At 43.0% G+C, this 25,601-nt stretch overlaps 2 protein-coding genes across 2 annotated transcripts in view; both read left to right on the forward strand.

The window, feature by feature from the left end:
- The first annotated feature begins 617 nt into the window (after positions 1 to 617).
- Positions 618 to 4,438, forward strand: TMEM35A (transmembrane protein 35A). The gene is made up of 2 exons (XM_024216195.3): positions 618 to 892; positions 3,998 to 4,438. Exons 1-2 carry the CDS (start codon positions 773 to 775, stop codon positions 4,382 to 4,384), a joined length of 507 nt encoding a protein of 168 aa, XP_024071963.1. The 5' UTR covers positions 618 to 772; the 3' UTR covers positions 4,385 to 4,438.
- A 3,421-nt stretch (positions 4,439 to 7,859) lies between these two features.
- Positions 7,860 to 25,601, forward strand: part of CENPI (centromere protein I) — a 27,702-nt gene continuing 9,960 nt past the window's right edge. The window contains exons 1-16 of the mRNA XM_029911880.1: positions 7,860 to 7,941; positions 8,924 to 9,296; positions 9,698 to 9,835; positions 12,255 to 12,373; positions 13,089 to 13,196; positions 14,854 to 14,902; positions 15,326 to 15,372; positions 18,242 to 18,331; positions 20,391 to 20,519; positions 20,793 to 20,957; positions 21,216 to 21,336; positions 21,571 to 21,662; positions 22,008 to 22,125; positions 22,217 to 22,281; positions 23,077 to 23,174; positions 24,119 to 24,254. Coding sequence (XP_029767740.1) covers positions 9,077 to 9,296; positions 9,698 to 9,835; positions 12,255 to 12,373; positions 13,089 to 13,196; positions 14,854 to 14,902; positions 15,326 to 15,372; positions 18,242 to 18,331; positions 20,391 to 20,519; positions 20,793 to 20,957; positions 21,216 to 21,336; positions 21,571 to 21,662; positions 22,008 to 22,125; positions 22,217 to 22,281; positions 23,077 to 23,174; positions 24,119 to 24,254 — 1,695 coding nt within the window. The 5' untranslated portion in view covers positions 7,860 to 7,941; positions 8,924 to 9,076. The remainder of the gene's footprint in view (positions 7,942 to 8,923; positions 9,297 to 9,697; positions 9,836 to 12,254; positions 12,374 to 13,088; positions 13,197 to 14,853; positions 14,903 to 15,325; positions 15,373 to 18,241; positions 18,332 to 20,390; positions 20,520 to 20,792; positions 20,958 to 21,215; positions 21,337 to 21,570; positions 21,663 to 22,007; positions 22,126 to 22,216; positions 22,282 to 23,076; positions 23,175 to 24,118; positions 24,255 to 25,601) is intronic.

Below are 25,601 nucleotides of genomic sequence, written 5' to 3' on the forward strand. Positions count from 1 at the left end.
TTTGAATGAGCTCCTGCAAACTGAAGTGCGGACTCCTCTGCCTGGGCATTAACAATCATAGAGCGCCTTTCCTAAAAATAGGGGTTTGCTCCAGCTCCAGTCCTGTTAGCCAAAATAGCCTCACCCTCCCAATGGGGTGCATTGTGCTATGCACCTGCCTGATTCTCTCAACCCCAGAGGTGGGTGATTTATAAAGTACTTTTGGATCTTTGGAGAGGCAAGGTGCTACATCAGGGGTTGGCAACGTTTGGCACGCGGCTCGCCAGAGTAAGCACCCTGGCGGGCCGGGCCAGTTTTATTTACCTGCTGACGCGGTAGGTTCGGCCGATCGCGGCCCCCACTGGCCGCGGTTCGCCGTCCCGGGCCAATGGGGGCGGCGGGAAGCGGCGCGGGCGAGCGATGTGCCGAACCTGCCACGTCAGCAGGTAAATAAAACTTGCCCGGCCCACCAGGGTGCTTACCCTGGCGAGCCGCGTGCCAAACGTTGCCGACCCCTGTGCTACATAAATGTAACCCTGTTATAAATCATATTTATTTACTATTATTTATTTTGTTACAGGGCAAGTGGCAGCACAATGCAACTAAGAGGTAGCATGACTGGTGGGGCATTAGGACCCAGAGGTTGCTGGGTGGAAGAGGTAGAATCCCTCTCAGTGTCTGTCATTCTCACTGCCTCTGCAGCTTTGCTCCTGATCTCCTTCCATGGTGACTGACCACCTCCTGCACGGACAGAGAGCAAGAGGCCTAGTTAGGACGTCCTCTCACTGGCCCAATGGCATCTCCCAGAACTGTAACCATTGTGGCTCTCTCGGTGGCTCTGGGGCTTTTCTTTGTCTTCATGGGGACGATCAAATTGACCCCAAGGCTCAGCAAAGATGCCTACAATGAAATGGTGAGTACAGCAGCAGTGGCAGTGATGGGAGACATACTGCTAGCAGGGCTGCATGTTCTTCTCTTCCCCACAACCTTGCAACAGGAGCAGCCATGCAGAAGGAATTTCTGCTGGAGGATATACTGGCAGCAATGCTGTGGAGCCTTGAATTCTGGATGGGGGTGGGGGGCAGGCAGGCAGCAGGAAGCTCATACTCCTCCTTTTTTGGTGTTAAACAAAGAAACAGAAAAAACCCAGCTGCTGAGAATCAAATCTTGCTGACAGCATTGGTATTGTTTGAGCTGATTTTGCAGGTAATCTCTGATGAATAAAAAGAGGGAGGGCAGTGCAAGGAGGATGAAACCTAAAGCCAGTCTGGTGCCCCTGTGGAAAGAGGGGGAGACCAGGACCAGTCAGTCACACAGTAAGGAGTATTTCCATTCCCCTGACAAGAAAAGGACTTGGGGTGGAGAAGGGGAATGTGCCTGCTTTGGAAACCAGATACTCAAAGGTCCTTAAACTATCTGTGCCTCAAAATGGAGGTGATGACACTGAATGACCCTATCTCACAGGGGTTGTGAGGACTAATTAATGACTGTAAAGCACTTTGAGATCCTTGCAGAAGGTGCTAGAAAAGGACTAGATATTATCATTCTCCTCAGCACCAAGCAATGAGCCTGCCTGCCTCTCTGTAACACCGGAGAGGGGTTGGAAGGAGAGCAGGGATCAGCATACGCATATGTCTGTCAGTCAGTGAGTTTCCTTCACTCTTTTTGCCCAGGGCCGAACCTGCTGCAGAAATTGACCTGCTGCGAGCTGCAGGCTGTCAATGCAATTGTGCTTAATTCCCTCTTCTGTGGTTTTATGTTTCATTCTCTCTTCTTATTTACTAACATGGCTAGAAGGTGTTGCATGCTGAGGTTCTTTGGATCCCTGGGAAACAATGGTGGAAGCTTCCAGCACATTCTGTTCTCTCTCTTCCGTGCACCTGCTCAGCTGCCTTCCCCTACGTCCCAAACAACATCTGAGTCTCAGTGGCCTTGCCGGTGCCCACAGAATGGGTCTCTCAGTAGCGGGAGGGTGTGAAGAGATCACTTGTGTGACAGGGGCGAAAGGAAGGAGAGAATATCCAGAAGCCACAGCTCCCAAGCTATGATAAATAAATGTAAATAAATAAGATTTAACAAACAAGATTTTAAATTTAAACACACTACGAAATCCTTGATCACTATGATTATAATTCTTTGCTCCTTTCTGCTTTGCAAACATTAGTGAATTAGGCCTCACAACAGCCCTGTGTGGGTAGGTAAAAATTATCCACCTTTTATAAATCAGGAAACTGAGGCACACAGATTAGACACAATCACCATTATCTGTACTATACTGTATTGCAACATAGCCGTGGCCCAATAGAACCCCATGGTTTCTTGTAACTCCATGGGGGAAATGGAGTTAGAACTCAGATCCTGATGCTCCAAAAAGCACAGGCCCCTGCAACTGAGCTAAGGGAAGAACCTCTGTTAGCAGTTTACAGCATAGGACCTAACACTGAGCTGAGAAGTTCTAAGTCCATCCAAAGAACATACTCATGAATCAGTTTATTACAGCATTAAAAATATCTAGTGATTAGGGAGTACTACTGCCAAATTTCATTTTTAAACCAGTATTTTTTACACATCTGATTACAAAGATTGCTGCTTTGGGAAGAAGCTTTGCTTCAAAGCATATTTTTAAAGCCTGAAAATGTAGGTTTGGAACAGAAATGCTAACATCTTTATAGCAACAAGAATGCTATGACTTTTGTGTGTGTGTGTGTAACACATCACCAACTGCTCTTGGGAGGGAGTGTCAACTTTACAAAGCTGAAAAAGCAAAGCTGTCTGCATGCATCTGACTGCATGTTCTGACCACATTTCTCTAATGACATTGAGAGCACTTGTACTGAGAAATTGGCTAAGTCACTGATTCTTACCGGTCAGCTTTGCTGATCTCGTATTAGATCAGAACTGATTGGAATATCTAAGTCTACCATTTCTCTCCTCCTAAGAAAGATGAAAATGGGGTGTAAATCCAGTATGTCAGGAATATCTGTGGTGACCGGTACACTCCAGTGGAAGTGAAAATAGTGTTAGGCATTGTTAGTAAACCAGGGGCCTCTTTAAAACCCAGAAAAATTGAAAGTGTGTTCAAAGAGAAAAAAATTCTCACTGGGTGATGCTGGAATGCAAGAGCTTGAATATTCGTGGGGAGGTAAGTTAGGTTGTTTTGTACAATACCTACTTTTCTCCCCTTGGCAAATTGGGGTCTGGGGGCGGGGAACAAGGTTGTTATTAATAAGGCTGTTTGTAAATCCAGCATAACCCTCAGAACCAGGATGACAAATGCCAACCTGCTTTCTGTACAGGAAAGAAAAGATCATAAAAGGGTATGTGGAGAGAAACAAACTGATCTAGCAAATCCTACCTTTGACGTACAGCCCTCAGCTAAGTCTCCACTGTATGTGAAGTTTAGAACCCTGGCAGTTTCTAGGCCACTTAGAGATTCACCATGCATCTTGTTTTTATTTTCTGTCCCTTGGCTCTGCAGGGACTAAGATGCATTATTTAGGATCTTCCTTTTAATTAAAAAAGGCATGTCAGTTTGGGGGAGAGATTTTTTTTTTTGACAACCCTTTTCTGCATTGTTAATTTTAACAATAAATAGCATCTTCAGATTTTAGTACTTCATTTCCCAAGAACATATAGAATGTGTGCCCACTACACTGTGTCTTAGCCAGTTCCTAGCCTAACAGTTACTGCCTTGTATTCCCATCTCAAAGAATTATGTTTTCCAGTTAGGAAAGAAGAGACCATGAAAGTGGATACTGAGAGTTGGGGTGAGTGGGAATATTGTTCCAACAGATTCCCAAGTGGGGATGCCAAACATGTGCTGTATAACACCCCAGAGGTATCTATCTATACAACAGTGATGAGTGAAGTGATCTTTATGTACAGTTTATATATGAGGTTAACTCAATAAAACATTGTGCAATCCTGTGGGATGAAATGTCAGATATGTTCTATCCTTCTCTACCCTTTACTGTTCTCCGTTAATGAGTGCTGTACATCTACAATTGTTTGATTCCAGAAACGAGCCTACAAAAGTTATGTCCGGGCCCTTCCCATATTGAAGAAGATGGGAGTCAGCTCAATCCTTCTCCGCAAGAGCATTGGTGCCCTGGAGGTGGCATGTGGAATTGTCATGACACTGGTGCCTGGACGCCCCAAGGACGTGGCCAACTTTTTCCTCCTGCTGCTTGTGCTCGCTGTACTCTTTTTTCACCAGTTAGTGGGTGACCCACTCAAGCGCTATGCCCATGCCCTTGTCTTTGGGATCCTGCTCACTTGCCGCCTACTGATCGCCCGCCAGCCTGAGGAGCAGCCACCTGAGAAGAGGATCCTGTTGGTGAATGGTGATGAGCAGCCACTTGCCCACGAGGCAGCTCCTGAGAAAGGCAAAGTAAAGGTGTCTTAGAGGAATGCATTTGAGGGACATGGACCCTCCAGGCAGCTCTCTCCAAAAAAAAAATCAGTTTTTTTATTATTTTTTGTTTTGTTTGTTTAAAAGGTTGCATTGGGGGCTTAGGAAACACAGTCTGTCAGCCAATCACCGCATGATGGCTTATGCAACCCAAACACCATAGAACTACCCTCTTCCCTAACCATATCCATACACATTGTCTTTTAATTAGTCCATGGAGGAAAAATGTACCTTGTTGAATGTGTGTTCATGGGAGGGAGCCCCTACTCAGAACCACCTCTGTGACAAATCTTCTGTGTGGACTGGTTATGGGGAAAAAGATCTGTGATCCCTTTATACCTCACCTGCCTGGGTTTTCCCTTTTGCACAGGGTTTAACACTAGAGCAATGAACTGGACAGAGAAACTATTTTTCCTGCTTCCCATGAGCCAATTGTTGCATCCCTTCCACCTCTCTCAGTGGAGAGTAAGGATTACGGATTAGAACTGTCCAAAGGTTGGTATTTGCCCAGTAATAAACCCACGTACCTGTTGCTGGCAAAAAGAGCAGTCATGGTCAGTGTCTCCCTCCAAAAATAAATAAGTAAATAAATAAATCCCCTTTCCTGCCAACTGCTCACCCAGACTTTATGGAATTGCCAGCTATTGTTATGGGTGCCCAGGATCCTCATTCCACATTCACACAGGAGGTCACGGAGCAAGTAGGGGAGCAGTCTTGTCACAAAGAGCCTGATTCTCTGTGTTATATCTGAAAATTTGGGAGATGCATTTAAATTTTGTTACTTTTCTTGGTATTTATTTGTGTGTGTTTTTTTAATTACTCATGAAAATAAACTTTTTGAAATTTGAAGGAAAATGTCTTGGCAGAGTTGAATGTCTTCCTAGAATGCCATCTGCCTAAAAGTCCCTTCCTGGTTGAGTATGACCATGTCTATCATGGAAAGGAAAATGTAGTGCTGAAAAGTGCTAGATAATGCACATTGGAAAGAACAATCTGAACTACATCATTGTGTTCTAAATTTACTATAACCATTTAAGAAAGGGACTGACCATTATTATGACCATTGAAAAAATATCTGCTCAGTGTGAAGAGGCAATCAGAAAGGCAAACTTGCTAGGGTATACGAAGAAAGAGCTAGAGAATAATACTGAAAATATTATTATATAAACCAAGGATACGTATTAACCTGGAGTACTGTGTCAGGTCTAGCCACCCACTTTGCCCCTTTTTTAAGGATGTAGCAGAAATAGACTAGGTGCCACCTATATTGCAGAAACTTTCAATCCCAGCCCTTGAAAAATTGTATTCAGCACATTATGACAGCATTCAACTGCATATATGTTAAGGATGTGTCCATTGTTAAGGGAGAGATACCATTTTCGTAAGTTTGTTCTGCATGTATATAAACGCCCCCATTTTTATTTCAAGTTCCCTGAGGTCTTGTCATGATGCAGTCATAAGGATACCTTGCAGAACAGATAGGTTGGGGATGAAAAAAGCCATTTATGGGGAGAATTGGGTGAATATGGGGGATTGAGGCTGACATTTGCAGAACTTCCAGTTGTGCTTAGTTACCTCTCACAACAGCTGTCCTGGAGAATACAGCGAAAATTATAAAAGAGACCATGCTTGTTACAGAATCTTCTGTTTTAAGGGACTACCCCAAAGTCAGCCCAAATGCATACGTAGTTTGTTCCACCTTCTGAAGTAATTTCTTACCTGATACCCAAAATTAAATGTCACTGTGTTTATTTTTAAAATATCTTTACAGAACCACCAAGACATGCACATGCTTAAACTAAGTGTCCACAGTTGTATTGCTGTGATCCTCTGCATGTCTGCCACTCACTTGTGTCACATCTAAAATTTACATAAAGCTTTTGGGAGCAGGTTCATGTCTTTAGTGAAGTACCTCATATAGCTTTGGACACCCTACCAATAAAGCATAATCAGCATAAAATCTTGAAAATTTCATCAATTTGATGCAAACTAGAAGCACTTCATATGCCATGAAAGCCTGAAAACCTTCCCATCTCTCCACCGCCATCCCCTTTTCAGAGCCTTTACAGTTCCCCCACATTGGACTATTATTATGACCCCCAATTGCAGCTACATCTTTCATTAAAGAACAAGATAGGGCCTGCTTTTTGAAGGCCACCAACAAAACTCTATATGCCTATATTGGGTTGCCCTCTCTCCTTGCCCCAATGTGTGTTGGCATGCTACTTTTGGAGCATTAGTCATTCCTGCTTGCTAGAGGTGAAGAGGTAAGGGGCCAGAAATTGAATCCAGGCCCCATGCATGGCATCTTATCATGCTAACTTCCCCTTTCAGGCTCCTTTTTACTCCTCTCATTTTTCCCTTCTTTTGCCTGTAAATTCAGCAATGTCCCCTCCCATCATGCTGCCACCACTTCAGCTCTGCTGAGGGCAGCCCCTTTCAAGGGCCTGTCCTCCCTAGAAACAACATAGGAGCTGCAGGAGAGATACCTTGCTTGTTGCGAGTGGCACTGCAGTGACTTCCCTGATAGAGGCACAGGGCTTGCAGGGCAAAGCCTCTCTTTGTGGGAGTCAAAAGGCAGCTCTGACAAAGCAAGAGGGATGGTGAGTTGGTGCATCGACTTCATGGCTTGCTGAAAACCCCACACCCTCTGCTGTGTTTCCACTTGCATAAGGCTTGCCAGAGCACATGTTGCTGCCCCCTATGCTGAGGTGCATTGGGGTATGTGCACAGGGGTGGACAGGCATATGCATGTAGGTGGGCAGCAGGCATGTGTAAGTGGACATGGGTGGGCAACCAGGCATGGGCAGGTTGGCTTGGGCAGGCAGGTGTAAGCTGGCTTGGGTGAATAGGCAGGCAGGCACGTGTAGGTGGGCATGGGGGTGGAGGTGGGCATGGCTCCCCTGCACGCTCCTGGGCACAGGGCACACAGGTCTGTTCGTGGGCAGCGGTGTGTGAACGCCTCAGAGACATCAGGTAGGAAGCCTCTGGCGCCCCTGCACCTCCAGCGCACTGGGGAAGAGGCCCCCTGGGCTCCTCTGCCTGTCTGCCCCCTGCGTGGTGTGGCGCTGCCAGGGAAGGGGGCAGCCCCCTTGCCCTGATGAGGGAGGGTCCCCTACATAGGCCTGGCCCACGCTCGACCTCGCTCTTGGCTAACTCAAGGTTCTTCCTCCAACCCGCGCGCCAGCACCTCTGCAGTCGCGTGACCCCCTGACCCTGACCCAACCGACAAAAAAAAGTCCGCCATAGCACTGAGCACGCGCATAGCCCAGTCACCAACCTCAATGACCCTAATACGCATGCGTAAAGACATCCAGCTCCTTTCCCCCTCCCGCGTGGGAAGTTGCGCATGCTCACAAGGAACAGTGACGCTCTCATGAGGTCACTTTTTGTCCGACCAATCCGTACCCGAGAGCTCCACGCGCGCGCGCAATGATCACCTCCTCGCTCTAACTCCTGCCTTACGATTGCGTTCTCCGCTTGCGTAGGGAGTGGCGCGGGGATTTGAATTGCTTCGGACGGTTAAAAAAAACCCGTAACAGTGGAGTCAGGTAAAGGGGGGATGTTACCATGGCAGCGTGGGCAGCCACCTGAGGAAATAGATATCCGGGGGGACAGGCGTGTTACGGGGGCCGGTCGGTAACCACCGGGGGTGAGGGAGGCAGGGGATGACAGTCCTCGCGCAGGGCCCAAGGGCTGGCAGCGCAGGATAGCTGGGCACCTCGCAGGCCTGTCTGAGGTCGGGCCCTGAGCCTCGCTAGGGCCGGGACAGCTCCGAGCAGCGCGGGGGCCTTTGGGTGCTCCATGCTGAGGGCCCTGCTGCGGGTGCCGAGCGCAGAGCAATGGCCCAGAAGATGGGGAGCTGGGAGCGCGGGGTGTGAGCCCGCAGAGCAGGGATCCCTAGACATGTGGGCGATGGGCAGCCTCCTGCCTGATTTGACTGCTCACGGTCCTGTTTCTGTCTCTGCATTGTTCTTTCCCCCTTTATTGGCAATTCAGAGCTGTGGGTTATTTAAAGGGGCCCTGTCAACTTGAATGTTTAAATATTGATTATTGTAGAATATATCTGTTTGTTTTTCTGCTCTGTTACTGATGTATTCAAGAACCTTTTTGGCCAGGGGGACTTTTGTGGCCTGGAGAGACAACAATACCAAACTGCTCGTGCATGGGGTAGAATAGTAATCCCCAGCATTTCTTCTGTTTTGATTATTTTTGCTAACTTTTTCAGTGTTATGTGTTCTAATTGTAAATGTCTTTCAGACACTTAATTTTCAAGATGACATATTCCCCTTTAAAAATTCCTACTTGTGAGCTTTCCTTCATCTTTCTCTGCTGGAGGGAAGAATTGGGCTTGTCTGTACACACTGGATGGCCTGTGTATACAGGTACTCTTCTAACTGGGTTATCTGACCTTTCTGGGGCACATGTTGCTCTAAGTGGTTTATGCCAAGTCATAGTTAGTTACTTTATGCCGAATCCTTTAGTGGGTTTGTTGGAAAGGCTGTGGATAAACTGACTTTCATCTTCTTGCAGGCAAGTGGCTCTTTGATGTTCTTCAACTGCTGGGGGTATATCTGGCTTTGGGGCCTTGATTTATATTCTTGCCTCTTTGGGGGAAAGATTTGGAACCAGACTGGCAGATGAGTCAGTACTTAATTCGCCCTTCCCAGCTGGGAGATTGAAGGGATGCAGCAAAGAGAGAATGCCAAGAATCCAAAGCAGGCTTTGCAGGTTCGCCGTAGTAGCCTCTCTGCATGGCAAATAGGAGAGAGAACAGCTGGCCCAAAGACTGCGGACTTGAAAAGTGCCCAGAAACATGAGAAAGGGAAGCAGCAATCTGCCAGTGACAGGGCAGGCAACAGCACACAAGACCATCTGGAGCAAGCTCTGACCTATTTTGAGAGAGGTAAGAGCAGTGATAACTTTGCTTCTGATATTGAAAAGGGCACTATCAACTTGAAATGTAGTCCATTTTTAAATGAGTTTAAAATAGTTTCACGTGCAACTTGAGTCCATCTGGCTGTTTTTGTGGTTTTATAATTATTTTCCTATCTTGATTTTTTTCTTCTTCTCTCCTATTGCTTTGTGAAACACCCAGACAGAGAGAACAAACTATACAGAGGAACCATTAATGGGAGCTGTGGGTGGACAGCAGCTTTTGAAAAGCAGGGTGTTTTCTCTTAAAGTGGTAAACTATGAGCAGAAGACAGATTCGGGGGTAGAATGCATCCCCGTGGACATACACATTTCTCAGGAGGATGATGATCAGGATGCACTTTAATCCCTACATTTTTTTTCTTCTTTTAGTTAAAGACTACATTCCACTGAAAAAGAATGAGGTTCTGCAAAAACACTTGGCTACTGTGGAAAGCATTGCCCTGCAGAGAGGATTATCCCCAGAAGGACTTGATGTGTTGCTGAATGTGGCACTCAGTGGCCACCTTGGTAAAACATTCAGAAATTGCTAGCATGTCCACTGTGAATGTGTCTTCCTTCCCTCCTGCCACTTTCTTACCATATCCATGGCTTTCAGAGAATATGTTATGGTGGTTGTATTGTCATGGTTTGTCCCTTACTGTAAATGTACAGCATCCTTAAAGTTCTTTAATGTACATTCTGAGTTCTTGCTAAAATAAGTGTAGCAAACTTAGTAGGGACAAGGAATACTTCGGATAAAAATTGTAAATAAATATAAAAAAACCTATTGTCTTCAATATTTAAAAGAATACTGCTGTGTCACTTACAGGCTTGTAGTCCCTAGAAACCTTTCTCTCCTCTTCCATGCTGGGGATTGTTTGGGTTTCTTCTCCCCTGACATGCAGCTGACATGGCTGCTTATTTTTAGCTTCAACTCTTGCAGTGTCTCATACAGACAAAGGAATGGAGTGTCAGTGCAGACTTGATAAGTGTGTTTTTTCAAAATTACTGACCACCATTTTGCTTTTAAATTTGGTGATGAGCCAATGGATTTAAAACAAATAACAATCCTCCACCTCAAAAACCTAAAGATGCATGTTAGAGTGTGGAGGATATTTTTCTTCTGGTTATTACAACTTTAGTAGGTCCCTTTTATTGGCATAAAATAATTGGTGCCTCTTTAAAAAACTAAATTGCTGATGTGAAACTGACAATCTCACATTTTATATGTTGATAACATTACAAACCATGAGTGAAATTTTAAACACTTAATTCAGTTCTCACTCTTACTCTGATTTTACTTTTTCCCTTGTCCTGAGTAATCACAATAGACTAGTCGGTTTCACTTTCTAGCTCTCATGTACTAGCACCATGTTGCAAATGCTGTAATGGAATGCAGTTCAATATACTGTATTTGAAATTTTGAAAAGAGCTAGGCAGACATTTCTATTGGTCTTATGTTTACAAAACTCAAGTTTTAGTCCATATTTGACCTGCCAGTTTCATTTCAACTTTCAATTTTCCCTCTTGTCAGACTGGCAGAGACCCTGTGGGGTTTCGTCTTTCTCTGTAGTATGGGGCACAGGTCACTTGCAGGTTTAAACTAGTGTAAATTATTGATTCTCTGTAACTTGAGGTCTTTAAATCATGATTTGCGGACTTCAGTAACTCAACCAGAGGTTAGGGGGCTATTACAGGAATGGGTAGGTGAGGTTCTGTGGCCTGCAATGTGCAGGAGGTCCGACTAGATCAGGGATCGGCAACCTTTGGCACACGGCCCATCAGGGAAATCCGCTGGCAGGCTGGGAGGGTTTGTTTACCTGCAGCGGCCGCAGGTTCGGCCAATCGCAGCTCCCACAGGCCGTGGTTTGCCGTTCCAGGCCAATGGGGGCTGCGGGAAGCAGTTTGGGCTGAGGGATGTGCTGGCCGCCGCTTCCTGCAGCCCCCATTGGCCTGGAATGGCGAACCGCAGCCAATGGGAGCTGTGATCGGCCAAACCTGGGGACGCTGCAGGTAAACAAACCGGCCCGGCCCGCCAGCGGGTTTCCCTGACGGGCCGCATGCCAAAGGTTGCTGATCCCTGGACTAAATGATCACAGTGGTCCCTTCTGACCTTTAAAGTTGAGTTTAAAATAGCACACTAGTGCTTTACATCATACACCAGTATTGAATAGTGTTGGCTTGTAGTCCTAAGTCTCTTTCGAGCACTGTCAAGCTACTGACTTAGACGCTATATGGCAACAAAAGAACAGCTGCTAATGCATGTGTTTTGTATTGTTTTCTTATGTTGTTTGTTCCTTAGTCAAATATTGGCTATAAAGAATTCCAGTTACTTTTGCCTGACTCTAGTATTTAAATAGTGTTTAGTTCTTTAGTTAAAGTCCTGGGGTGGTCTAATTTTATGTCCACTAGCCAATACCTGTAATTAGGATGAACCTGGCACTGGCTAATAATATAGGAATATGAAGGTGGTGGTTTTTAGGTTTCAGGCCACTTGGATTTATAATCTGAAATGGTTTCGGATACTCTGACCTTATGCTGATTCAAAGGAAATTCCCTTTTTTCTCCAGCTCATACTTCCATAAACTCCAGGTATCTAGGCTAATAAAGGCAATATGCACGTCAACAGGCTGTATTTTTTTTTTTTTTCCTCTGAGTTACGCTGCTGTAAATCCAGAGTAACTGCATTGAAGCTAATGGAGTTGCACGTCTGTAAAACTGGTGTGAGGACAATCAAGTTCCTACTTTTTGACTATTAACCAGTCTTAAGGCTTTTTGTAAGAATTTTTTCCAGTAAGTCCTTGTTAGATTCTTATGCAGCTATCACAGGCTGGAATATAGGTAAATAATCTGTCCCAGAAAGGACATGATGGTCTCACCTGCATATGACATGGCAAAGAACCTGGAACTTGAAGCAATGTCTCACTCTGAATGGTCTCTTTTGTAGCTGATACAGTAAATACTCGGATCTTGAAGTGCCTGATTCCAGCCTCAGTAATAGCAGAAAGTTCAGTGGTTTCAGCAGTATCCTGGCTCTGTGTTGGCAAATGCTCTGGCAGCACCCAGGTAACTTTACAAACACTTGTAGTAGTAATGGCTACTGGGGACAGATGATTCAGAGCAGGCTGCTTGTAGGAAGAGGAAATCCAGAGGCTTAATGTGCAAAGTCATCACATAGTTGGTACCCGTTAGCAAAACTGGCAGAGAATCCTAGGCACTGGAATAGCAGGTCTTTGACAGAGTTGTGTGGGAAGTAGACACAACTTCTGCTTATTCTGTACTTTTGAGTTTCTTAGGGAAGCTACTTACATCAAGATGTTCAATATGCCTCTGTGGTGTCAAGCATTTCCCCAAAATGCACCAAGATGTTCCTGCCTATCATGATAGTTCAGGATCTGAACAAAATATGGCCTCAATTAATCCTTGAAGGAGCATAGATTGAAGCCTTTTTCTTGGAATCCCTTATGTCTGACTGGTCTGCATGGGAGACTAGTCAGAGCAGTCTAAATCCAAGTGATCAGTTCCCTAGAGGTTAGCATGGACTCAAAACCAGGGCACTTTCTCCATTCTAAGTTTACTGTTTACTGCTTTCCCCAAGCTGTAGCACGATAACAAGGAGATTGGCTATACCAAACTGTTCAAAGATGTCCCCTGGCTGCCTTGCTGATCTCAAGGAGGGTGTACAACTTTAAATAAGTCCTCTGGAGTGGGGTGATGGTCGGTCGGTCGGTCTGGTCTTTTCCCTCATTTACTGCAGCATGATTCTCTTGTTTCGCTGCAGCTGCTCTTCTTAAGATGGCTGATTGCAATGTTTGACTTCATTGATCACAAAGAAAAGCTTCATGCACTCTATGGCTTCTTCTTCTGCTCCCTGCAAGATGAGAAGCTGGTAAGGAAAACAGGAGAATGTTCCTTTGGTTCTGAACAAATTTAGAGTGTTCACCTGTACTGTACGTCTTATTATGCTGGCCTGGAGTAACTAGAGAGTGGAGTCCTTTCCTCTAGTGCTGTACTATGTGTTTATAGTAGAGTGACTGGCCCTCTTCACTCTGCTTTTTTCCAATGATTCCAAAATTTCTTCTGAACCTAGGACACCCAGCATGGAAGTTCAACATAAGATTACTCTAGTTTGGCACCGACAGCAAGGTTGTGTAAATGAGCATCCAAGACTTCATGCTTTGTAACAAGAGCAAAGTGACAGCGAATGCTGTCTCAGTTCCCAAGAGACACTGTGACACTGCAGTGTTTAGCGTTGCTTTTAATGTCAGACAGCGAAGAGGTAAAACTCCCAGGATGGAACTATCTGTACATCATAGGCAAAAAAGAGCCTTTTAAAGTAATGCTTATTTAATAAACAGAATCCAAATGCCATTCCACTAAGATAAATGTAACTTAAGTGGGAATCAGGCAGTTGTGACTTTTTTATATGGTAGTTACATAAGTATTTTATTATCTGGAATGTAAGGTCACCCATTGTCTCATGTCGTGAAGGTGTGAAATACTGATCTCTTCAGAACTGTACCTGGGGTCAGAAAAGCATGTAACATTTTCATATGCTGCCCTCTGGGACTGTTAGAAAACATCAAACAAATGAAGATGCATAGACTTCTATAGAAATTACCCTAGAAACCTATAGAATTTGAGACAATGAGGCCATTTCTGTAGAATTTTTTAACTGACATATGGCATACTCTAGCAGGAGCATCATTCTATTTCTGTAGGGTTTTTAAAAAAATATTATAGTGAGAGTATTTTCTATTAAATCCCATAGGCATTTTCCATGAGAGAGCAGAGACATTAATTGCTTTTAATTGTGAGAAGTCCTGCATGATGTTTTTGATGTTTAAAGTGTATTGCAGTACAGTAGACTTACACCAAAGAGGATATATTTCCTGCAGTATGTTTGGCTGGTTTTGCTGAACTTCGCTTGTGACCTCTGCTGAAAATTGGATTCCTACAACTGAATTCCTACCCTTTTAAATACTAGTTTCTGGCACAATAGGTCAGTTGAAAGTGCAGCAAAGATTAATATCTGGCACAAAAAAATCAATGCCAGACCCCCAATGCATTTGCTGCAATTATAAGCGCTGATAAAAGAAGCTGTTTTTGATAAAACTGTGAGCTGGTTTTGTGTACATTAATTCATGTCCTTTTGCTCACCAACTTCTGAATTGATTAGCCTTCATTTGAGAAACAAGGGCCATCTCCCAAATGGACCCTGACTGAACAACTTCACCAACGAATGTGCATAATGGTGTTAAATGAAACTATTGGCATACGCATTGGTTGTCAGTTCTAATGCAGAACTGTACTGGTACTGTATACATATGACAGTGAGGACTTCTTCCTGAGGAATCTAGTGCATGTTCTGCATCCTGGTAACTGACTGAAGCACTTCAACCTCAGTATGGCAGCAGGATCCTGAGGAGATTTACTTAAGTATGAGATACCAGCCTGTTAGTTGTGTCCAGTGGAAGTAGTTTCTGAATTTAGCCTATTAACCATCCTGATGAATCAGATTGCTTACTGATCCTTTTTCTCCGCAGTGCCCCTATGTTTGTCATCTGCTGTATCTGCTGACCAGAAGAGAGAGCGGTGAGTCCATTCAGTCCTGACAGTTCCTATGGGTCCAGTTGATTGGGCCATACAGAACATAAATATGTATTGACCATCCATTTGTGTGATACAAGGCTGGTTTCATGTGCTCAGAAAAGGGATGACCATTATCTTCCCTAGTGCTTTCTTCCTACCGTGCTAACATGATGGCTTCAAAAATTCATCAGTTTTAAGGCCAGAAAGGATCCATTATGCTCTTTTAGGCTGACTTGCATAACAGGCCAAAAAACCTTGACCAGTAATTTCTGCATACAGCTGATAATGGATCTGTCTGTTCCTGCCCTTTTCCTTGTGTAACTTGATCTGTTTTGGTGTATTGGCCAAGAGGCTTCTAATTTGTACCCAAATGTCTGATATGTTGTATTCTACCCATGATGTTCTTAATTTTTTTTCTTTTCCCAGTTAAGCCTTTTCGGGTGAGGAGACTGGTAGATCTACAGGCAAAGATGGTGAGTCACTAGAAATCCTGAAATGAGTAAGCAGTATAACTGGAATTAGGCTTACAACTCTTATGGTTAATGTTTTCACAGGAATGGCAAATATCGTTGCAAAGGATGAGGTTGTTAGACTTCGGAATCGTAGCTTCCAGCCTTTGGAATGCCAGGGGCTGCACACACAGCTTGCCATTTAGCACAAGGGCTGCACCTAACCTGCACACATCCCTAATTTGGACTTTGTGTCCCTTCCAAGCACCCACACAATGATACTTACACTTTTTTTTTTTAAATTACACATTTTACAGCTAGGGATGATAAAATTACACAAATTTGAAAGCGATCTCTTGGCTTCCCTTTTCCTTTCCTTCACTCCCTTCTATCTTCCACTCTCCTGTTCACTTCATATTTCTTCTGTGGCATTGTTATCCAAGAATAACAAAACAGTGGGCAGATATCTCCATTATGTGAAAGGGAAACTGAGGCACAAATGCTGTGAATTGCTCAAGGTACCCATGTCAGTATCAGAACCAGGAATAAAACCTGGGATGTTGACTCTAGGTCACTTCGTCTAACCACCAGACTGTTTCTTCCCAACCCATACTTTTATTCTCTATACCTTTTCTTTCTGTTTGATTATCTTTTGGTGTTCTCTTTCCCTTTGCTGCCAATCCCCTGTCTGCCTTCTCTAGGTGTCCTCCATTTCCTTGTCTTCCCTTCCCCTTCTCTTGCATCTATAATCAATCTTGGACAGCATTTATTTTCCTTTGGTACTCTTATCCTTTGCAACCTACTCTTGCATTAGACTCCCAACTGCAGCATCTTCTTGGTTATCCCAGCATCTCTTCTTCCCCCTTCTAGAAAGGTAGTGGGAACCTGAATCCAGAGGGAGGAGCAGCTACTGCTCTTTCTCTACCTTCTACAGACCAACTGAGATTTTTAAAAGACCTACCAAGTGAGATCATGAACTGTAAAACACACACTGATGGCTAACAAGCTGTCCATCACAGTATTAGAACAGGACACAGAATGTAATGTGTCTGCAGATATGCAGACATAGAATATAAATGATTTGGGAGAGAGCTTTTGTCTATTCAACAATAACACTTCTGGGTTTTATTGGCTCTGAAACGTTTCACATTGTGCAGGACATATGGGTGGAAAACTGAAAAATATGAAAGTTCCTCAACATTTGGATGTTGAGGACTCTCTCCCTTCTTCCACCCACAAAAGCTATTGCCATTAAAATAGTTGTCATCTTTATGTTGGATTCTCAGAATACAAAAATGCCAAGAAAATAATTTAACTTTTTAAAACCATCAAACTCCACTTTCAGCTATGCTGCTTTTGATTAGGATCTGGCAATGGCAGGAAACAAATGAGGGCTTTGCTGCTGAAGTTTTTGCAGAGGGGTTAATTGGGGCGGATGGCTTTCTGTTCCAAACTGCTCAAGGCCACTGAAGCATTAAAGACCAAAGTCTCACTTTTTCTGTCATCTGACCAGCTTGGTATTAATCTTTCTGGATGGGATATTGAGCAATTGGCAACTGTTGAATTTTTGGGAAACAGACCATTTTAGAGAATGTTCAAAAGATGTGTACATTCGTAGAGCAGCAGCCACCACCACCAAGTTCTGGGTCCTTGATTGACTTCTGTGGAAATGTCAGAGTTTGAAGCTGTGGATTTACAGGACTATTGTATGCCAGTGAAACATGGGTGCTGGGGAGGCTGAAGAGCATCAGACTGACGTCTTCTATTCTCATTGTCTTCGTTGGCTGCTTCATGTTAAGTGGCAGGACAGGATCAGCAATGAGCATATTGATAGCTAAACCCATCCACCACCCTCATCAGCATTGGTTCAGTCTTGCTGACTTTTTTGGTACGGACATACTATTAGGATGGAAGACCAATGAATTATGAAATGCGTTTACCAAGGAATGTTGCTACATAGCTAACAATCACCTGGGCACCAAAAATTTCTGTGGTGCAAAAAGATTGTTCAGTCTATGTCCATTACTGGCATCCATCTAGACAGTCTTAAGGATGTAGCTAGATACGATCTCAATGGCATTTGATCTGCAGGAAGCCTGTCCCTTTGGGATTTGCCATGATGATGATTTGCGAAAGGTGCTTTTGAGACTTCATGATTGGAAATATATGCTTCTGGTATGATTGTTTTGAGGAAAAGAGTAGACTACAAAATGTGGGGCAATGGCTACATTTGGATAATCTAGCTAGAGACATCTATCCCAGAAGGATTGGTATTATTCACAGAGGTCTTAAAATGGTGTTAAACTCCTGCAATTGTCAGTTTTTTCTTATCTCTGTGGCACAACTCATCCCTCTTCACCCCTCAATTTAATGTCAATTTAACATTTACATGGTACTTGTAACAGACAATCTTAGAGGATATTCTCTTATTATATATCTTACAGATTGTACAATGAGAACTCTTCCTGTAAGAGCTAGCTATTAATATATTTTACAAAATCAGTAGCACTTCAAGAAGTTTAACTATATAATGCTATGTTCACTCCTTGGGTAATGAAGTGCAATTGGGGAGTATGGGTATCGTAGTAAAACTGCTTGCATGTGTATTTAGGCAAAATAGATATGATATACATTTTATACAGTAATTTTGATTTATTAGTAGTCTGATCTATGGCAATTTAAACTGTATCTTCTTTTCCCACCCAAACTTCCTTACTATTTCCAGTCCTCAGTAGAGATGTTCTTTTCTTCCTCCTTTTCCTCCCTCCTCAGTTGCACAATGCTAATTTGGACTGATTAATAACACACTAGTGTGTAGACTTGCAGTATCAATTGGGTTTTCCTTGCTGTTTCTTATGGTGCACATTTTCACTCTCTCTTCTTTTTCTTCTAGGGAATGCAGCCTCATCTGCAGGCTCTGCTATCACTGTACAAACTTTTCTGCCCTGAGCTGGTGTCCATAACTCTGCCTGCAAAGATGAAGGTGAGGAATGGAGTGACTCTGATGTGTCTGAGTTGGGATTAAAGTCTGTACTGTCCTTCCTACATAAGCAGCTTTGCTTCATGATTCAGTGGTGAAAGAATAATTCTGTACCCTCTCTCCACTCAGTAAAACGAAACCATTAGAGTTTTCTATGGGAATTGCTACCATTTATTTATACTGAAGTGAGAAGACATATAAAACAATTCAGCAGAGAAGGGCACATAGCGAGCAGGTGTAACCATGTCCTTACTCTCATCCTCCCTTGCCTGTTTCCCTCCTATTGTTATACTATTTTTATGTCTTGTATATTTGATCATAAGCATTGTGGGGGAAGGTAATATCTTCCTATGAGTCTGCTGGGCATTGTCCAAACACCTTTGGGTGCTACTGCAGCACAATAATGAAAGACACCAGTCAGAGTAAACATTAGATTAGTGGTTCTCAAACTTCATTGCACCGTGAACCCCTTCTGACAACAAAAATTACTACACTACCCCAGGATGGGGGACCAAAACCCAAGCACACCTGAGTCCTACCGCTCCAAGTTGTGGGGGGCAAAGCCCGAGCCCGACCACCCCAGGCCAGGGGGAGGGGGGAAGCCAAAGCCCAAGGACTTCAGCCACAGGCCGGGGTGGCCTGTAACCTGAGCCCTGCCGCCCAGGGCTGAAGCCCTTGGGCTTCGGCTTTGGCTACTGGGGGTAGGGCTCGGGCTTTGGCCCTGGGCCCCAGCAAGTCTAAGCCAACCCTAGTGACCCCATTAAAATGGGGTTGCAACCCACTTTGGGGTCCTGACCCACAGTTTGAGAACCGCTGTATTAAATTATTTGCAGGCCTGATATCTAAATTGAAAGTTTTAGCTATATGAAAAGTAATGGTGGGGAAGCTGACAATGTGTTCTGAGATGGATTTGGGGGAGTTTCAAGGTAGGAACAGTCTGTATGGCTTTATTTTTATAAATGTTTGTGTGCTGTGTATGCAGCAAGGTATTTGGTGAAGTTAAGATATGTACGCTGACTATCTTATTTATATGCTTAATACTATACAAAGACCCCAAGAACTCTGCAGCAAACTAGACCTAAATTTTGCAGCAAGGCTGCCTGGTTTTTCTGGCATTCCAGTGAGGCAGATTTGTCCAGGTCTAAAAATTGAGGCTTTTACTGACAACAGTATGAAAGCAAATTACACAAGCAGTCAAGTTTTCCTTGTGGCATTTGTTTAATGTTCATTTCAGATTATTTTACATTGCCCCAAATTTTCAGTTTTCATTGTGCTGCAGATTTATCTGTGAGAGTAGTTGGAACTTTTGGTACCCACACATGCATGGGAGATAGAAATTTCCAGGCTTAGGACAGTTCACCTAAAAAAAAAATGTATAATCTATTTTAGTTAAATTGGTTCATAAGACAAATTTAGAGTTTCCACATGGGGGGAGGAGGGGAGGGTTGCATTAATTAAAGGTTATGATTTAAAAGCTGATTGTAACTTCAGTGGTGCAAACTTAGTTCAGATAAAGCCTTATGCTGGCAATTTTGCGTTTGGTTTGTATTTCAAAAGTTTTCACAACCATGATATCTAGAAACTTAATCCAGTGTTCAGTGAAAGCTGTGATTATCCAGTTCACTTCTATGGCAGATCTCACTGCTGTTTGAATGCATGGGATCTTCACTATAAAGACACAGGTTTTATTTAATACATGAAATTCTTTAGATCCAGTCTTTATGAATGGACAGCATATCAGCATCAGGATCCTAAAATAGATGCAAATTTCCACGCTTTTGAGATCCCGGGGACTTTTTTTCTTACCTTTGGGAAAGGTCATATGCCTTGAAAATTACATACATATCTTTCAGATTGTAGTCAAAGGATAATGATTCCAGAGAAATAAAAGCTGTACTATACTGTGACAGAGACCTAGCACCTTTTGGACTGTCAAGCGCAGTCCTTACAATAGAGCACATAAATGTCACTGTAGTGACATGTATCGAATTGGCAACTGATTTTTCTGTCACTCTGCCATAGAGTTTGGTCTCACACATAGGTGCCTGGATTGTGTTTTTAGACCTACTTCAAGAACTCAGAAAGCCTGTGGAAGGCAGCAATCAACACCATAAGGCGAAGAAATCAGGGAACGTCTCCAACATCCCAGCAACTGATTCTAGGCACAGGTCACCCTCAGTCCCGGAAGAGAGTAAGCTATGAGAACTTATGTGAATCCTAGAAAATGCCAAGCATGCTGAACTGTAGAAAGGAGCTGGGATCTGGATAGACATTGGGGAAGGTAGTGTAACTTAATGTGAAATTCTGTCTTTATATTGCAAGTCTGGGATGTGATTTGCAGGATAGCAAGTGAGTGATTCCCAGGTTGTGCTAATATTAGTTGTCTTGTTTATAGTGTATTTATCTGACTGCACTGAAATCCTGCTTGCAACTATTAATTTTGGTTTCCTGTTTCTCTCTCCAGAAATGGAATACCCAGTTGATTTTGCCTGCGTGCAGCACTGACGCAAACAACCCAACTAGGAGCAAGGAGATCAATCATGCTGACATCCTCAGTCACAGTGAATCTTTCCCAGTGGAGCAGCTACACACCTTCTCCCAGCTCTTACAGAACATCCACCGCCTAGAGGTGAGTGTCATGAAGGCCTCAGCTTGAGCATGTGTAATCTTAAAGGTGACCTAGGGATATATATCAATAACCTATTTATTGGGGAATAGGTGCACATGTTATCCATCTCCAAAGGGATATACTGTATTGGGGAGTGATATGCAAACCTGGAACCTGTGTGTATTCCCTGGTGGAAAGGGTGTGGACTAGTGTCAGCTTTCTTTTGGTACCATTCAGAAGCAGATATTCAATAGCTGGTTGTCCCGGTTTCTCTTGCAGTTTCCTTCCCAGATGGGCTCAGTGCTAAGGAATTCCTTGCTGCTTCACTACATTAATTGTATCAAAGATGAATCTATCTACTTAAGGCTCTACTATTGGATGGGCCAGACTCTTCAAGAAGGTAGGAACTTAACATTACCAGGTATGGTGGGGAGGAAAAGGGATAACTTTGAGGCTGTAATGGTACTTAGCTGTACCGGCATATGTGATTGTTTTACTGGTACATAAAAATACTATCTGAGATGACAGCATTGACTTTAACAGTACCCATGGGGGGTGGGTTGCATTCTGCTTCTGGTTGTTGCATCCTTGTCTGTACTCCTTGTACTCTGTTACGTTATTCCCTCTGGTTTAGAATGCACTTGGTATAAACTTGATAACCAGCAGTATGAAGAAGAGTTCAAGGACTTCCTGGATATTGTCTACAAGACAGAGTGTTTCTTGCAGGTAAGCACCTACTTAATGAAGCCCTGTTCTCAATTAAGCCTTTGCTTAGGATGTATTTGTGGCTCATCCATTTCCTGTGGGATGCCTTAAAGATTACGATCTTAGAAACAGCAATAAGAGATCAGCAAAAATGTGTTCAAAGGGCAAGTCCAGGTTGCTGAACTGCCCCCTCTTTCTGGAGAAATGATAATTTGGGAAGCAGCAGTCATTAGCTGATGGATTGCATGAGGGAGGGGAAGAGGGAGGGACTCTGCCCTTCTTTAGTGAATTGTGGCGGGGAGTCAGAAAAGGGAAGGGATTGTGATGAAATTTTTTTTTGGAAGGTTTTAATCTTGTACCTTTCAGGAGGGGTTCTCTTCCTGTGAAGAATTCTTGTATAAGAGCCTTCCCCTCTGGGATGGTTTCTGCTGTCGATCGCAAATCCTCAGGCTGGTGAGCTGGATCCCCCTCAGCAGCTTCTCGGGTATGTAGTCTAGACTATGATCTCAGACTATATCTGATCTGGCTGGATTGGATTCTTCCATAGATATTTGACTTCTCTCCTCTGTTTTCAGAAATGAAACCACATCTTTGTGAACCTCTGGCACAGCTTTTTTTTACATCATCCCTTTATTTTAAGGTAATTCAAGGTCATTATATTGGTCACATGCAGATCTAGTTGGTATTGCTGTCCCCGCTATGGGAGGTAGGTAAAGCAATCTACAGACAGTAAAATGGGCTTCCCAGTTTGGCGTTTGATCTGGACCCGTCCAACATGGGTCCTCTCCAGTTTACAGAGAGAGTTAAAATGTATAGTGGGGAAGTAACTATTTTAGGAAGCCCTCTGGCCCTTTTTTTTTTTTTTTTTTTTAAAGGCGATTTAAACTGGAAATAAGCAAGTGTTTGAATTGGAAATACACCTCTACCTCGATATAACGCTGTCCTCGGGAGCCAAAAAATCTTACCGCGTTATAGGTGAAACCGCGTTATATTGAACTTGCTTTGATCCACCGGAGTGCGCAGCCCCGCCTGGAGCACTGCTTTACCGCGTTATATCCGAATCTGTGTTATATCGGGTAGCGTTATATTGAAGTAGAGGTGTACAAATATCTTTTGCACCCACCATGCTGCTGATTTAGGATGGTAAAATCCAGTAAGACAACTTTTATTCTTTTGTTTCATCATTTCAGCCTGAGTTCTGTGTCCCTGCACTTGTTACACCCTCTGTTAATCTCCCTGCCTTGAGTGCAAGTGTCCTATATGGAGACCTACATGGAGGCTTCAGCTTGCTCTCTCCCCAGTCTTTCTCGTAGTCCTGATGATAAACTGTCTGAAACCTTCACAGTATACTTTGAAAATGATGGCCCATTTTTATTTAGCATTCAGACACTCCTCTACAATATACATAATTCACTGCTTTCTTTCCGTCCTGCAGTGTAGTGTTCTTGAAAGTCTGAAGGAGCTGTTGCAGAACTGGCTGAATTGGCATGTGATGCAGTTGGATGTGGAGTCTGATCCTAAAATCAGTCCTTTGTAAGTTCATCTGAATTGCACACAATGCAGTATTTGTGTGTGTTGTGCATGAAAATATCCTGTTCTTATTCCCCACCACAAAAGTGACTAAAGAGTCAGAAAATGCTTTACTGCTTCTGTGACAATTAGCTTAGTTGTGAATCCTGTTCTTTATTTTATTTTTTTTTTTTTAATGTATTGCAATCAAGGTTGCTACGGTTTATTCATATCTTGTATCTTGCAGTAACATAATTAAAAGTACATATCTTAATGTTTTGTATGTCTTTTCAGCAATGTAGTACTCAAAATAGAATGAATGTACCACTAGCATGAACCACACTTGCAGCATTTTATTAAGGGAGTTCTGGGGTATGGCTGGATAGCCTCTGCATAATCCTTGTTTGCCCAAGTCAAAATTCCTTTTTCACTCATTTCTACTTGATGACACAAACTGTTCTTTTCTATGCCTAGAAAATACTATCATCTGCCTAGGGTCTCATACCCAACTCTTCCTCATAGTATCTGAACATTTAATTCATATCCCTCCCTTTCTGACTTATGAGCGCTTTTTTAAATTGTCAAAATAGTAAATATCCCAACTTATCTTAGACCACAAAGCAGGCAGGTTGGGGTTAGTTTTGTCAATCCAGGCTTGAGGCTGTAACACTGAAGCAGTGATGCAAAAAGCTATGTTTAAAAATACTAACATTGAGAACATACATGCCCAAAAGTCAGCAAATTGAAGTCAAGAACCCTCCAGCAATGAAGATGTGGCCATGTTTTGTGTAGTATTTTGGATAACTCTGTTCTGTTTAATTTGTGAATGTATCCAAGTTAATGTTGCTGACTTCAACACTGATGGTGGGGAAACCTAGAGTTCTCTTGTCATTCTGCTTAACTCTGCTCTGTATTTTAAAGCTGACAAGTTGTGTTAACATTGTCTGTTTCTCTGACTGCTGTTCTAGGAACACCACTCTTTCTGGACTGGTGAACTCTGTGGCTGAGCTGATCCACTTTGTAGGGTGGATCGCCACTGTAGCACTGCACTTGGAGAACAATGCTACTTTCTTGCTGTACTTTATTCTGGATTTCTATGAGACAGTATGTATATCCCATTACTCTTAGCATTTTAAGATGTCCAACCTCTCTAAGAGCAGTTTCCACTCATTGTGCAAGAGCATAACATATCCTTCCTTGTAATAATTTGTAGATGTTATGCTTGATTAAGTGCTACATCCTCCTAATTGCTGGACCGGTCCACTAGTCATAGATGATAACTGCTGCATCCAAGTTTAAGGCCAGAGGGACTACCAGTTTAGTGGTCTGAAATGTGCAGGTCAGACTAGACAAACTCCACCCAGTTTACCCCCAAATTTAGTTTAATCCAGATTTTTTTTGACTCAAGTACTTCAGACCTCTGGAAACTAAATTGTGTGCCACAGACAGAGAATAGGAGAGATCAAGAGGTACTAATGCCCACGGCCTCTGTAATGGCATGGAATTGAGTAGGTGAGAGATGCCCAGATGAGCCTAGCAAGCAACCCAAGCCCCATGTTCCAGTGGAAGGCAAAAGAATCACAGGGTCCCTGCCAATCTGACCTGGGGGACAATTCCTTCCTGGACCCAAAAAGGGCAGTCTGATCCTGAGCATGTGAGCAAAAGCATCTGAGAGAATTCTCTATACTGCCTGACCCCTTCCAGGAGACTAACTGAAGACGTGAAGCATGGATCCAAATAGCTATCATAGAGAATTTTGTATTGTTTTTTAAGGGGGTTGGGTGCTATTGATATTCTCACACACACGGAATAGCAAGATATTAAAGGAATACAACTAACTTGAAAAAACTCAAATTTTAATACTTTTAAATACTTTTTAAAATATTTTTCTGAAAAAATTAAGACCTTTTCTTTACTATTTGTTTCAGAGTGTGGTGAGTAAAAACATGATTTAAAAATAAAGGGATTTTATATAAATTACATTTTCTTTTTAAAAATAAAAATTTGAATCTGACGACAATGTTAAGGTCTAAACTTATTATAATCTATTAAAATCATTTTAAATTAAAACCAACACTCAGGCAGTCCATGTTTGGGGCCAAACTACTTAACCTGGAGGAAGTCACTGGCTAAACTCCTGGAACCAGAGTTTATTGAAGTGCTAAACCAGCTTTTAACAGAACTGGTTGAATCAACTAGTTCATTGAAAGTGGAGAAATTGATGAGGAGTTGAAAAAGCAAGAAAACTTGTCTTCATCTTTCAATCAATGAATAAAAACAATGTGTGATAGCATGAGGCATCCTAGTTCTAAAATCTTAAAGGATATTGTGACCAGAAGTAATTAGTTGAATCTAGAGTTGCAGCCGTGTTAGTCTGTATCCGCAAAAAGAACAGGAGTACTTGTGGCACCTTAGAGACTAACAAATTTATTTGAGCATAAGCTTTCGTGG

Source organism: Terrapene carolina, unplaced genomic scaffold (genome assembly GCF_002925995.2).
Source record: "Terrapene carolina triunguis isolate 2854851 unplaced genomic scaffold, T_m_triunguis-2.0 Scaffold131, whole genome shotgun sequence".
Lineage (NCBI taxonomy): Eukaryota > Metazoa > Chordata > Testudines > Emydidae > Terrapene > Terrapene triunguis.

Bases quoted from the DNA above. Each gene is read 5' to 3' on its own strand.
- TMEM35A (XM_024216195.3), top strand. From the start codon at position 773: ATGGCATCTCCCAGAACTGTAACCATTGTGGCTCTCTCGGTGGCTCTG. The intron at 893-3,997 runs GTGAGTACAGCA...GTTTGATTCCAG, and splicing joins AAGATGCCTACAATGAAATG to AAACGAGCCTACAAAAGTTA.